Source organism: Tamandua tetradactyla, chromosome 3 (assembly GCF_023851605.1).
Source record: "Tamandua tetradactyla isolate mTamTet1 chromosome 3, mTamTet1.pri, whole genome shotgun sequence".
NCBI lineage: Eukaryota > Metazoa > Chordata > Mammalia > Pilosa > Myrmecophagidae > Tamandua > Tamandua tetradactyla.
This window is the reverse complement of record NC_135329.1, coordinates 17,626,655-17,639,563: the sequence shown is the minus strand read 5'-3', so window position 1 is coordinate 17,639,563 and position 12,909 is coordinate 17,626,655. Positions and strand designations below refer to the sequence as shown.

At 41.1% G+C, this 12,909-nt stretch overlaps 2 protein-coding genes across 6 annotated transcripts in view; one reads left to right on the top strand and one right to left on the bottom strand.

The window, feature by feature from the left end:
- AP3M2 (adaptor related protein complex 3 subunit mu 2) overlaps nucleotides 1–9,534 on the bottom strand; it is a 116,278-nt gene extending 106,744 nt beyond the window's left edge. For 2 of the 3 annotated variants that reach the window (XM_077152599.1, XM_077152596.1), the window contains exon 1: nucleotides 9,307–9,534. The gene's annotated coding sequence lies outside the window, so the exon portion shown is untranslated. Of the gene's footprint in view, nucleotides 1–8,643; nucleotides 9,062–9,306 lie in introns of those variants that run through there. The other variant, XM_077152600.1, reaches the window with a different exon arrangement.
- The window catches only part of KAT6A (lysine acetyltransferase 6A), a 175,283-nt gene continuing 171,664 nt past the window's right edge, over nucleotides 9,291–12,909 (top strand). For 2 of the 3 annotated variants that reach the window (XM_077152587.1, XM_077152585.1), the window contains exons 1-2: nucleotides 9,291–9,391; nucleotides 11,981–12,904. In XM_077152587.1, the coding sequence (XP_077008702.1) occupies nucleotides 12,305–12,904 (600 nt within the window). In that variant the 5' untranslated portion in view covers nucleotides 9,291–9,391; nucleotides 11,981–12,304. Of the gene's footprint in view, nucleotides 9,392–11,584; nucleotides 11,675–11,980; nucleotides 12,905–12,909 lie in introns of all 3 variants that reach the window. The other variant, XM_077152586.1, reaches the window with a different exon arrangement.

The window sequence follows — 12,909 nt, the reverse complement described above, 5'->3', positions numbered from 1 at the left end:
ATGCAATATACCAGAAATGGATTGGCTTTTATAACAGGGATTATTAGATTACAAATTTAAAGTTCTAAGGTCAAGAAAATGTCCAAATTAAGGAATCCAGAGAAAGATATCTTGACTTTGAAGAAAGGCTGTTGGCATCTGGAATACCTGTGTTAGCCGGGAGGGCATGTGGGCTGGCATCTCCTGGTCCTTGTCCCTGATTCGTTGCTTTTAGCTTCCAATTCCAGTGACTTTCTCTCTAACCCTTGGTGGATCCTCACTTAGTTCTCTGGGGCAAACTCTGGGTTTCATTTCTTAGCTTAGCATTTCCAAACATCTGTGTCTTTTTTTTTTTTTATTTTTTTTTTAATTTTTTTTTTTTATTAAAGGAAAGACAGAGAGAAGGAAGGAAGGATAGAAGGAAGGAAGAGAGGAAGAAAGGGAAACATCTTTTAAACATTTTCTTGTTTTATTGTATTTTGTTTCTCCGTTTTCGTTACATGGGCTGGGGCCGGGAATCGAACCGAGGTCCTCCGGCATAGCAGGCAAGCACTTTGCCCGCTGAGCCACCGCGGCCCGCCCCTGTGTCTTGGTTTTATCTCTCTGCCTTCTGTGTCAGCTCTGAGCTCTCTCTGTTTTCTGCCTTCTGTTCTCTTCATAGAGGACTTCAGTAAAAGAGTTAAGAACCACTTTGAACGGGCAGGGTCACATCTCCATGGAAACAACCCAATCAAAAGTTTCACCCAAAGAATAGGACTACCCTGTACAAGACTGGATTAGATGAACATGGCTTTTCTGGGTAACATAATGGTTTCAAACCAGCACACCACCAATCTCATTATATTTGCTAATTTGAAAAAATATTCTAAGTTATTAAGTACATGATCATCCAGAATCTTTTCTCTTGTAAGTATTTAATTAGGAGTATCCAATGGTTATATTTTACCTATCTCTATTGCCACATTATCTCATGGACTATCAGAGACTTTTCTACCACTGGAGCCATTAGTGCCTTAAAACCTAATCAGATTAGAGAATCAATTATAGACACCTCAGTACCAATTCAGAAAGTTCATCCTCATGATTCCGTTATTCTAGAACAACTCTTGAAACCAATATCTGCATCAGGCAGGATTCCCTGAGAAACACAACTTATAGTGTGTGTGTATGTGTGTGTGTGTGTGCACAGATTTATTCTAAGGAACTGGCTCATGCAACTATGGGGGCTAGCAAGTATGAGATTTGTAGGGCAGGTTGGAATTTCAGTCAAGAGTTGAGTCATAGCCTTGAGTTTGAAATCTGGGTGAGGTGGGCAGGCTGGACTCAGAAATGAACTGATGTTGTAGTCTTGAGGCAGAATTTTTTTCTCCTCTGGGAATCCTCATGTTTTTGCTCTTAAGGTCTTTAAGACTGGATGAGGTCTACCTACATTACTGATGATAATCTTCTTTACTTAAAATGAACTGATTGTAGATGTTTATCACATCTACAAAATACCTTCATAGCAACAAACAGACAAGTGTTTGACTATACACTGGATACCATAGCCTAGAGAAGTTGACACATAAAATTAGCCATCACACACAATCTACTTTCAAATAAAATTATGCCATTGCATGTACAGTACAAAACCTGACAACATTTACCTCCATTTTCCCAGCCACACCTTCATTATCCATTTTACTTCTTTTTTTTTGGGTGCATGTTCCGGGAATTGAATCCAGGTCTCCCGCATGGAAGGCAGGCATTCTAACCACTGAACTATCCATCCATATTACGTCTATATCAGTTATAAACCCCATAATACATTTTACATAATTTTTACTTAAACATACTATTCTTTGGAAGTTTTAATCCAAAATTGTTTAAATGATAATTTTAATTAAAATTTTCATTATAAAATTTAATCAAAATCTTAGTTTTAATATTTTAAAGAGATTAAAAAGAAAAAATGGTCCTTCCACATATTTCCCATTTCTGTTGCTCTTAATTCCTTTCTATAAATCCCCAAATTTCCATATATCATACTTTCTCTTCTTCCCAAAGATTTCTCTTCAACATTTTGGGCAGTTCAAGTCTGTTAGTGACAAATTGTCTTAGCTTTTTCTTATAGAAAAATATTTTTCTATAAATATTATCTCAGTAATATCTTATCTTTCAGTAATCTAAAGATGTTTCATCATTTTCTTCTTGATTGCATAGTTTCCAGTGAGAAATCTGATGTAATCCTTATCTTTGCTCTTTTGTATGTAATATATCTTTCTTCTCTGGCTCCTGATAAGATTTTTCTTTTTCACAGTTTTTCTGCAGCAATTTTACTATAATGTGCTTTCATGTGGTTTGCTTTTGGTTTATTCTGCTTGTTTAGTGAAGTTCTTGAATTTATGGGTTTACAGTTTTTAATAAATCTGAGAAAGTTTCAGCCACTATTTCTTCAAATATCCTCCTCTTCTCCCTTTAATATAGGTTAAATTCATCCTCAGTATTAAGAGGATACCCTTCTAAGAACTCTACATAAAGCTGTGTATTTTAGAAGGTAATTCCAGCTAACTGATACAAACAGGAGCTATTTTTTAGCCACAGTTAACTCTCGAAATTGTTTTGCCTATCCTTTTTTTGGAGGTTATTTTCCTCAATTTATTTCTAGTTTGTTTCCTCTCAAGTCAGGGCAAATCAATATTCAGTCACCAAATGAAGCAGACCCCTCTGTATATATCTGGGGTTCTCTATATGTGCAGCTACTCCCTTTTTGATTCATTGCCCTGCAAATTTTAGCTATCTTGGCCTCCCTGAATTCCAGTATTTGTCTCCTCAACTCAGCATTACTGCTGGGCTACAGACTCCTCCTCCCACCTGTGGTCTGGAAACTGTGCCTTCAAGCAGTAAGCTGGGCTAATCATGTGGCTCAACTTGTTTGCTTCCCTTCTCTCAGTGATCCCTGACCTGCACTGCTTATCATCCAACATGTGAAAACCATTGCTTCATATATTTTTGTCAGGTTTTCTAGTTGCTTAATGGAGAAAGATAAGTCAAGTCCCCATTACTCAAATCATTTTCAGAAGCAGAAGAGTTTTTTAAAAAATATAGAGCCAAATTCATTTCACTCTCAGAAACTTGGCTTCAGTAGGTCGGTCTGGTGTGGGATCCTGGAACCTTATAAAAAGCATTAAGGTAATTTTAATACACAGACAGTATTAGGAACTATACATTAATACTGAAGGCAGAGCCTTGTTTACACATTCTTCTATTTAGAAGGCCAGACCTATTTATTTAAATTTTTTCCCCCTCATTCAGGGTATTATAGCATACTTGCAGTAGAACAATAACACAGCTGAAAACAGTTAAGGGAGCCAGATAAAATGTGTAAAACATCTGTTTGACGCCATTGGTGAGCTGCTGAGGCAACCAGGACCTGAGAAAACACAACATCAGAAATGGGGAAAACATACACAGAAGGAAGATGACATTCTATAGTACCTTTTTCCCTCAGGGCAATTCTGGGTGTTGGGGTTTGAATCCTGCCCTCTAAAAAGGGCATGTTCAGGTCCCAACTCCTGTTCCTGTGGGGATGAACCCATTTGCAAATAGGATCTTTGAAGATGGTATTAGTATACCTATGCCTCAACAGAATAAGGGTAGGCTTTAATCCAATATGGCTGAAGTCCCTAAAAAGAAAGGAAATTGGACACAGAGGAGAAACCATGAGAAGCAGCCAGGAGCTGGAAGTCGACCTGGAGGAGAAGAGAGAAGACACTACCAGTACATTGCCATGTGACAGAAAAGCCAAGGAACCCAAAGACTGCCCGCTAGTTAGAAGATACTGGCTCTGGGAGGAATCAAGCCTATTAACCTCTGAAACTGAGAACCAATAAACTCCTGCTGTTAAACCAACTTATTGTAAGGTATTTGTCTTAGCAGCCAGGAAGCTGAAACAATGGGCATAAGGTGTGAGTCTCAATAGTTTTTGACAGAACCCAGTAAAAGGTCCTAAAAGGCAAAGATATTAATAGAGGTTTTGACAGTTAAGCAGGGTTAGAGAGAAAGCAAACTTAAAGAGCAGAGGGGCCAGATTTCCAGTTAGAAAGGCTGGGTAAATAACTGAGCCCAATACTCTGCCAGTTTCCCTCAAGTCACTTGCCAAACTTTGATGATCCATCAGAAGAAGATTAAAAAGCCAAGCAGAAAACCTCTGAAAGGCAGAATGGAGTCATCTGAAAGGAAGAATGGAGTTTCAGGTGGTCTCATGGTGCTGAAGGAATAAGTTTTAGAGTTTAGTTTCCACTGGGGTGAAGCCTCTGGAGCACACAAGGTTGGAACCCATGCTGTAGGATTAGAGGCAAAACAGAGATAAATAAGCCTTGCTGAAATCCAATCTCAAAGTAGCTCAGTTTTCTGCTTGAGTAAGGTAATCAACTATCATTCTGACTGCCTTGCAAAGGAAAAGGTGAACACTCTCTAGATAAAGATAATATTATCTAGATTCTCTACAGTTTTTCATACTTAATATGTGGCATTCTATTAAAAATTGCCGCAGGCAGGTCACGAGACAGGGAAATAATGATCAAAAATCAAGGTAAAGTATAATAAAAGAAAAAAATAATAAAAAAATAAAAAAACAAATCAAGGGAGAGTATACATAATAGAAATAGACTTACAGGAGATCCAGATATTATAATTACCAGAAAAGGCTTTTAAATTACTAGGACTGGAGGTGTGATGGTAGTTCAGTGGTAGAATTCTTGCCTGCCATGTGGGAGACCTGGGATCAATTCCTAGCCCATGTACTTCCCAAACAAACAAGCAAGCAAAACAAACAAAATTCAAGAAACGTTGCTGCAATGAGGGGATACTCCATTGGAAAAAGAATGAAATGTGACCCCTGCCATACAGCATACAAAAGAAAAATAAAACAAAACAAAAAGCTAGGACTGATATGCTCAAGAAAATAGAGGGAAAGATGGAGAAAATAAATAAAAAGATGTAGCATTTCACCAATGAACTGGATATATCTTTAAATCCTATGAAAACTGTAGAATTTAAATACACAATGACCAAAATTAAGAATGGGTTTAAGAGCAGATTAGACAGATGAATAGAAAACCTACAGACTTACACACCAAGAGAGAAAAAAGGAGCAAAAAAAATGATGGGAAATACACATGGTGAACAATGAAAAATTCTGACATATATAATTTAAATCCTAGAAGAAAAAGAGAGACAAAAGATAAGCCACAAATTTAAGGGATCCCATGAGTAATAGCCATTTGTTCATGAAGCTAAGTGTACTGAACACAAAGAAAACCCAATCTAGACACAGCCTAGTAAAACTGTCAAAAATCAAAGAAAAAAAATCTTAAAAGCAGCCACAGGAAACAAAAACCATTATCTTTAAAGTTGTAACAAAGGATTGCTGAAACTAGAAGACAGTGGAAAGACAACTTTAAGGTGCTAAAAAAAACTTGTCAAACTACAATGCTATCCCCAGCAAAAATATGAAGGAGAAAATGAAGTTTTTAAACAAACTTCCCTACCACAGCCTTCCTTTCAAAACATCACCTTCTGACTCTGCCTTAACTTTTTTTACTTACTTATTTTTCCAAACTTCTGGAGTATTGACCATTTATCCTATTAATTTGGCACTTGGTATATGACATATTCCCAGATAAATTAAAGGCTCTTTTACCATGCCTCCCCATATGAGGAGAATTTTGTCAAGAGTAGACCTGCTCTCAAAAGAGAAGTATTCAAACAAAAACAAAATGATTCTAGATAGACGTATCGGACAAAGGTCATGGATTCTTCTGCCTGACGCTCTCAATAACCAATTCCTGAGACACCAGGGTTTCAAAGAGAGAAAGAGATTATTACTACACGTGTAGTAATACAGCAGATGGCCTAATGGCCCAAAATCTGTCTCCCCAAACTGCAGCAATTCAGGTAGTTTTATTAGAAGAAAGGTGGGCGGGGTTTAGAAGAATGAGTACTGTGTCCCAGATGATGTAATTACAGGTGATTTGATTACTGAGTCTGTACAGATTGATTATATGCCTAGTCACCGAGTGTATGAAAGAAAATGGCAGAATGGGGTATAGGTGACTTGTAGGTCAAAATCTAAACCACTGCGCAAGTTGGGTGGGCCCACTTAAGTTAAATCTAGTCTTGGTCATCAAGATAATTTGGGACTTGGGGTGAGTTAGTTCCGGGTGGACCCAAGACCCTCCAATAACAATCATAAGGGGCTAGCTTTAGTGATTACAAGGCTCTAAAGTTGAAAACCTGGATACTTAGGTACAAATGAAGGTTAGTCACAAAGTTTTTACAATCACAGGGGCAGAAGATAAAGGCTATACAATCATTATCAGAGATCAAGGCAGCAGCTGGATTACAATTCAGAGATTTCAGAAATTTCCCTGACTTTTCCAATATTCCAGAAAGCAAAAAGGAATATTTATATAACGATTCACCAACCAAAACCATCCCTTAAATCCTGATTTCTCGGTTACAGAAGCACACAGTGGAATGAAGAGTAACATAAATGGCAAATATGTAGGTAAAATAAATATTCACATGGATCGACAATACAGAATAATAATAATTACAATATCTTGTACAGCTTAAAATATATTCACAATTAAAATGCATAACAGCAATAAACACATAAGGAGGGGGTAAATGGAGGCAAAGTATTCTAAGGTATTCTTTGGTAAGTCATAAAAGTAATATTATATTAGAGTGTAAGGAGTCAAAAAAAGGCTTTTTGTAATCTCTAAAACCACTAAAAGAATATGTAATTCAAAAGCTAATGAGGGGGTTAGTGATATAATCGAAATACTTCAATGAATTTGAAAGAAGACAAGAAAGAGTAAGAGATAAAAGAGGTGGGCCAACTTGAAAAAATAATAGGATGGAACACATAAATCTAAATACAGCAATAAGTATATTAAATATAAATGGACAAAAACTTTTCCTATTAAAACCTGGTCAGACTAACCTTCCAATTTTGGGATGAGCTGGACTATAGATAAAACAATTATCAACTGCATCTGGAAAGGCAGGAATTTCTAGAGCAAAACGTGGAAGAAAGGAATAACATTTAGCTGCCCCCCAGGGCTGAATTCTGAATAAAGGTTGAACTAAGGAAAACTGCCTTCTTGGAGCTGAAAATTGTTTTCTAACTTGCAAAGGAAGAGGACTTTCATTTGTTGGTGTTCTAAACCTTTTATTTTGAGGAGACCCCCAGAATGTGCCATTTAGTTATGCAAATGTAAAGCAAAGACTCTCTAAGAAAGCTGTTTGAAAAGCTAAACTGTGCTTTGTTATTGCAAATCGTTTTAAATTCTTACTGTACTGTGTTTAAATCCCAGTCTGGTCTTTTCACTGGGGATGGATATGGCTGGTTTTCTGCCAAATTACCCCAGAGCAAGCACAACTGTATTTTCTTCTGAACACAACACACTCCAGTAACACATTTTTCTATTAGTATGATTTTCTCTGAGACCTCAAATAATAGCTTGCCTTACTCTCATAAATGAAAATTTGCTGTTTTCTGGATGCGTTTTTAACACGGGGTCCCCATTTTACCTGTATGGAAGATATCCTTTCTAATAGATTATCTTGATTCCCAAATTTCTCCCCTAGTTTGGGGATGGAGCTTGGAAGTAGGTCATGAAGGGTGATTCAGTGTCAGAATATTGAGTGAGCCAAACCATTATTTGAAAATTTAAGTTTTTTGTTACTAATGAATCGTCTCGACAGTCTATGGTACAGAACAACAAGGCTTGAGTGGAGAAGGGCAACAGATAGCAAAGCATGGGTTGGTATATGAACAAGACAGGACTTGAGGGGGATGGTGATGTCATCTCCTAGTGGTTTAAAAAAGGTTCATTCATTTTTGAGTTTCTATTATTTGTACAACAGGCTAGGCAATGAAGATGCAAAGAGGCATGGTATAAGAGCCTTTAATTGATCTGGGAATATGTCATACATCAAGTGCCAAATTAATAGGATAAATGGTCAATACTCCAGAAGTTTGGAAAAATAAGTAAGTACCAAAGTTAAGGCAGAGTCAGAAGGTGGTGTTTAAAAGGGAAGGCTGTGATAGGTGTTAAGGAGGACAGCCTAGGCAGGGGCACAAAACAGATAACAGTTCAGTAGCAGGACTATATTTCCACATAAAAACAGTAAGCATTTACTATATCTTTTCATTTGTCATTCACTGTCTTTCTAGCGAATGTAGAAAAAATGTATGACAATCTCCGCCTCAAGGAGTTTAAATCTAGGTGAGAGTCAAGACAAAGAAACACATGCAGCTATGAGAGGACAGAGAGACCACAAAAAAGTGCCAATTTATGTTAGACAGAAGTAATTCTGCACAGGGCATGAACAGAACGCTGGTTTTGGAATAAGACAGAACTAGGCACCAAACTCAGATGTGTCTCTCTACTGGGTGTGTGACCTTGTGCAAGCCACATGACCTGAGTCTGTGCTTATTCCTATAAAAGTGGCTCGAGTAAAGGCTAACGACTCTTTCGGCTGTTGTGGGGGAGGATGAAGTGAAGTCCTGTAGTGAAAACGCTTGACATAGGTGCCTAAGTTCAGCCTCGCCTACCCCGCTCCCCCCCCCACCCCCTCCCCCCGCCCCATTGCGCCTATTCTCTTTCTTACCAGCAGCGATGATGATGTCCAGGGTGAGCAGAAACAAAAAGATGAAGGAAGCAGCTTCCTCATTTCTCCCGCCCCCCACCCCTACCCCCCAACTTCAGGTTCTGGGAGAGTCACTGTGGAAGTGGGGTAGGAGCACCGATTGGGGAGGGAAGATCTGTTAACTGTAAATCAGACGCCACCAAGAGTTCTTATCCTGTCCGGCTACCGGATTTCCGTGCCATTCTGAAGCCACCCCACCCATACGCCTGCCCTCAGTTTCCTCAGCTGTGTAATGGGGATGAACAATCTCCTTCTTTTCCCTGGTATCCGCCTGACCTAAACGCGTGAGAAAGACGAGAAGGAGCCCCCAATTGTTGGCCTCTAGCCCCATCAAGTCCTCCTCCCACTTTGGCTTTGGCCTTTTGTATGAGCCCCACGTGACCCACCCGGCCGGCTCTTCCCTTTTGCCCCACCCGCCCTCCGGTCTTTCCCGGCTCACGGTCTAGCTCTTCCCGCTCCCCGACCGTCCCCCTCCCGCGCTTCCCTTTAGCCACCCCCCGACCCCGCACCTCCCTCTCAGGCTGTTCCCTCTCCCTCCCCCAGGCAGCCGTTCCCTCGCGACGCTTCCCCTCCCCCCGCGGCTGTTCCGCCACCTCGCCTCCCCTCCCCCCGGCCGGAGCTCACTGTCTCCAAGATGGCGGTCGTGTCAGTTTGGGGCATCTCCGCGGTCTGGCTCGGGGCCTCGGGATCCCGGCTCTCCTCCTCCTCGGTAAGTAGCCGAGGAGCCACTCCTGACCACCCCCGGCCGCCAATCCTGAGGCTGAGCCGCTCCGGGACTCGCTTCGCTTCCTCGCGGGGTCGGAGGGCCGCTGCAGGCCCAGCCGCGGCCTGCGCCGCCTCCCGCTGCTCTGCGCCAGGCCTCGGGCAGGGGCGCCGCGGCCGCCCCCTCGCGCCGAGCCGGCGCCGGGCTCCCCCCCGCTCTGTGGCTCGCGCGCCGCCGGCCGGCCCCTCACTCATGGGCCCAGCACCCCCGCCTCCCGCCGACCGGGCCCAGCCCGGGGGAGCTGGCGGGTGAGCGGGCAGCGAGCGGCCCAGGCCGCGGAGCCTCGGGCTGGGCTGTGACGGGGAGCTCGGTTTCCCTCGGGGACGCGCCCACCGCCCTGGCCCCACCTGCTCCCGGCCGCTCGCCCCCGGCCCTGTCCGGCCTCTTCTCCCCGCGCTCCCTGGCGCTTGGTTTTAGGTCTCCTGTCCGGTGCGCGGAGATCTGAGCGGGCTGAGGCGGCAAGTGGGGGTGACAGGCTGGCGGGTGTTGTGGTGCGGAGGAGGCAGCACGTGTGGTGTTGTGTCTGTCGGGCTGTCAGCCCCGCTCCGGGAGAGGAAGCGGCACGCTGACAGTCTACCCTCGGCCGGTTTAGACCGGAGCTGCCCGACCTGTCAGACACCCCGGGAAGCCTGTGTGCCCCTCACGCCTCTTTTGAACCGCGCTCCGTGGAGCTTAGTATTTGGAGCAGCTGGGAATGGGAGATATGTTGCTCTTAACTCCTTCACGTGATTTCATTGTTAACTTCTTCGGTTTCTGTTTCCATCTAATGGAATGGCGAAGCAACCCGTTGGCAAGCTGCAGGGTTGTGCCGTTTCAAGTTTTTAAAGTTTCTAGCTTTTTAAAAAGAGAGCACGAAGATGTGTTTGGGAATATGGTATGGGGACCGGGGAAGACTTCCGGAAGCAAGTTGTGATTTCTCTAGCTGCTGGTGTACTTTCAGAGAGTTAATGTTCAAGTCTGCAGGCGCTTTACTTTCTGAAGACCTGAACACTGACGAAGATCCCTGCCCGAGAGACAATGAGTAACTGTCATTCATTCTTTTTACCTTAATCAATTAGGACATTCCTGGCTTCTTAAGCTCAGGCTGTAGCTTCTTACCTAGTTTAGCGTTACTGTCTACATAATGAACTTTCTTGGAGTACTACGATGATTTCTATCCTCTTGAGCCCCTCACCAATATTAGGCTTATTTCTCTCAGGGGTTTTCTTTTTAGTCAGCTGATTTTAAAATAAGTCTTGGCTCAGGTTTGAATGTTTGCGTCAATCTCATCTTACCCATCAGAGTTAATAGTACTATATCTTTCCTAATGCTTATTCGTTTTTTCTTTTGATTTTAATATCACTCCTAAGAATGGTTGTTGTGGGGGCCGTTTTTCTAGCTTTGTTTATGTTGTGATATAAATACTCCTGGAGAAGAACAGAAATTCTAAAAAAAATTAAAAGTTAAATTTATTTTTTGAAAGTATAGGAGTTATTTAGATTCAGAATTCATTATTTTGGTTTATTTATAAAATTTGTATCTGTGTATTTGTATACGAAAGAAGATTCACTTTGATCCTGAAGAGACAATCCTTGCTTATATATTTGTGTTTCATTCATTAATGTTCATTTCAGCACTACAGTCAGCAATCTTGAATTCAAATCTTTGAGATCCATCTCCTCTTTAGACTTGCCAACAGCTAATACATTTTTTCTGCACTGTACATTTGATGTGTAGTGTGTGTACTTGACCTCAGTGACCCTCAGCCTTTCTCATTTCTAGTTTCTCTATCTGTAGATTGGTTAGAAACAATTTGACTGTCACTCCTTCCATTTTATGGGTGTTAGTATTTTAGTTTGGGTTAGAAAAAACATTAAACATCTGTTCTTAAAATTTAGATGAAATTGTATTAATTTGCATTCTTTAAGCATTTTTCCACACTTGGCTATTTTTAGTGTTAATTTGTTTCCATTTGGAATATTTAAGGTAATATTGTACTTAAAATATGAGCTTGGTCTATGTAAATTGTATTTGTTGTTTCTTTTCATGTATGAAATAGTTATATTTTTCAATGTGCTTTTCTACCTTACTGACTGTTTTTATCCAGTCTGAAAATCTGGAGTTTTGAAAGATGAAAGATTCTCTGTTATTTCCTTGCAGGTTTCTTTCTACTAATCCATTTGCTATTCAAGTGCTGAATAGTTTCTTCTTGGGGAAAGATGTCAAGGAGGAGTTGAAATTCGTAGACTGGTGAGCAGCGATTGCCTAGAGACTAGCCAGCACCTTTTTGGTTAGTCAGAGCCTAAGGTCCTTCAAAGAACATCTCATCTTGTTTCTTCATTGTATTCTAATTATTCATTTTCTTTCCTTTCCTTTTTACTCCAATAGCTTACATACATGATTGTTTTAGAATGTTGATAGAAACATTTTAAAACTCCTACAGGTGCTCAGTAAGCATTTGCTGTTTTACTGTTTTAGAAGAGTAGGATATTTCAGTGATAGCTTGTATACAATAGGTCTTGATAGAAAACTGACCTTATTTTAATTGTTTTTCAGGTATAAGATGCACATTTTTCTAATGTGAAGCTGGAACTGAGGTGTTCCTGAGTTCTTACAACTTTATGGAGAGAACCTGGTATGGTGCTGTTATGAAATTTACTGGAAGTGTGAAGACATATCAAATAACAGGTTGTTTTGGTTTCTGAAATAAAGCTAGGGAAGCATTCTGTTTTGCGAAAGGAGAAAGGAGTCAGGCCAGAAAACTTGTATGCTATGGTTAACTGGTTCCCAGCCTCCGAGAATCTTTTTTTCCATGGTGTGAAATTTACGCAGCATCAGGATAAGGGATAACGACTCTATGGATATACAGAATCCTTCACCATGGTAAAACTCGCTAACCCGCTGTACACGGAGTGGATTTTGGAGGCCATCAAAAAAGTGAAGAAGCAGAAACAGCGTCCTTCAGAGGAAAGGATATGCAATGCAGTGTCTTCATCCCATGGCTTGGATCGTAAAACTGTTTTGGAACAATTGGAGTTGAGTGTTAAAGATGGAACAATTTTAAAAGTCTCAAATAAAGGACTCAATTCCTATAAAGATCCTGATAACCCTGGGCGAATAGCACTTCCTAAACCACGAAACCATGGAAAATTGGATAATAAGCAAAATGTGGATTGGAATAAACTGATCAAACGGGCAGTTGAGGGATTGGCAGAGTCCGGTGGCTCAACTTTGAAAAGCATTGAACGTTTTTTGAAAGGTCAGAAGGATGTGTCTGCGTTATTTGGAGGCAGTGCTGCCTCCGGCTTTCACCAGCAGTTACGATTGGCTATCAAACGTGCCGTTGGCCACGGCAGACTTCTTAAAGATGGACCTCTGTATAGGCTTAACACTAAAGCAGCCAATGTGGATGGGAAAGAGAGTTGTGAGTCTCTTTCCTGTTTACCTCCTGTGTCACTCCTTCCACATGAAAAGGATAAGGTAAG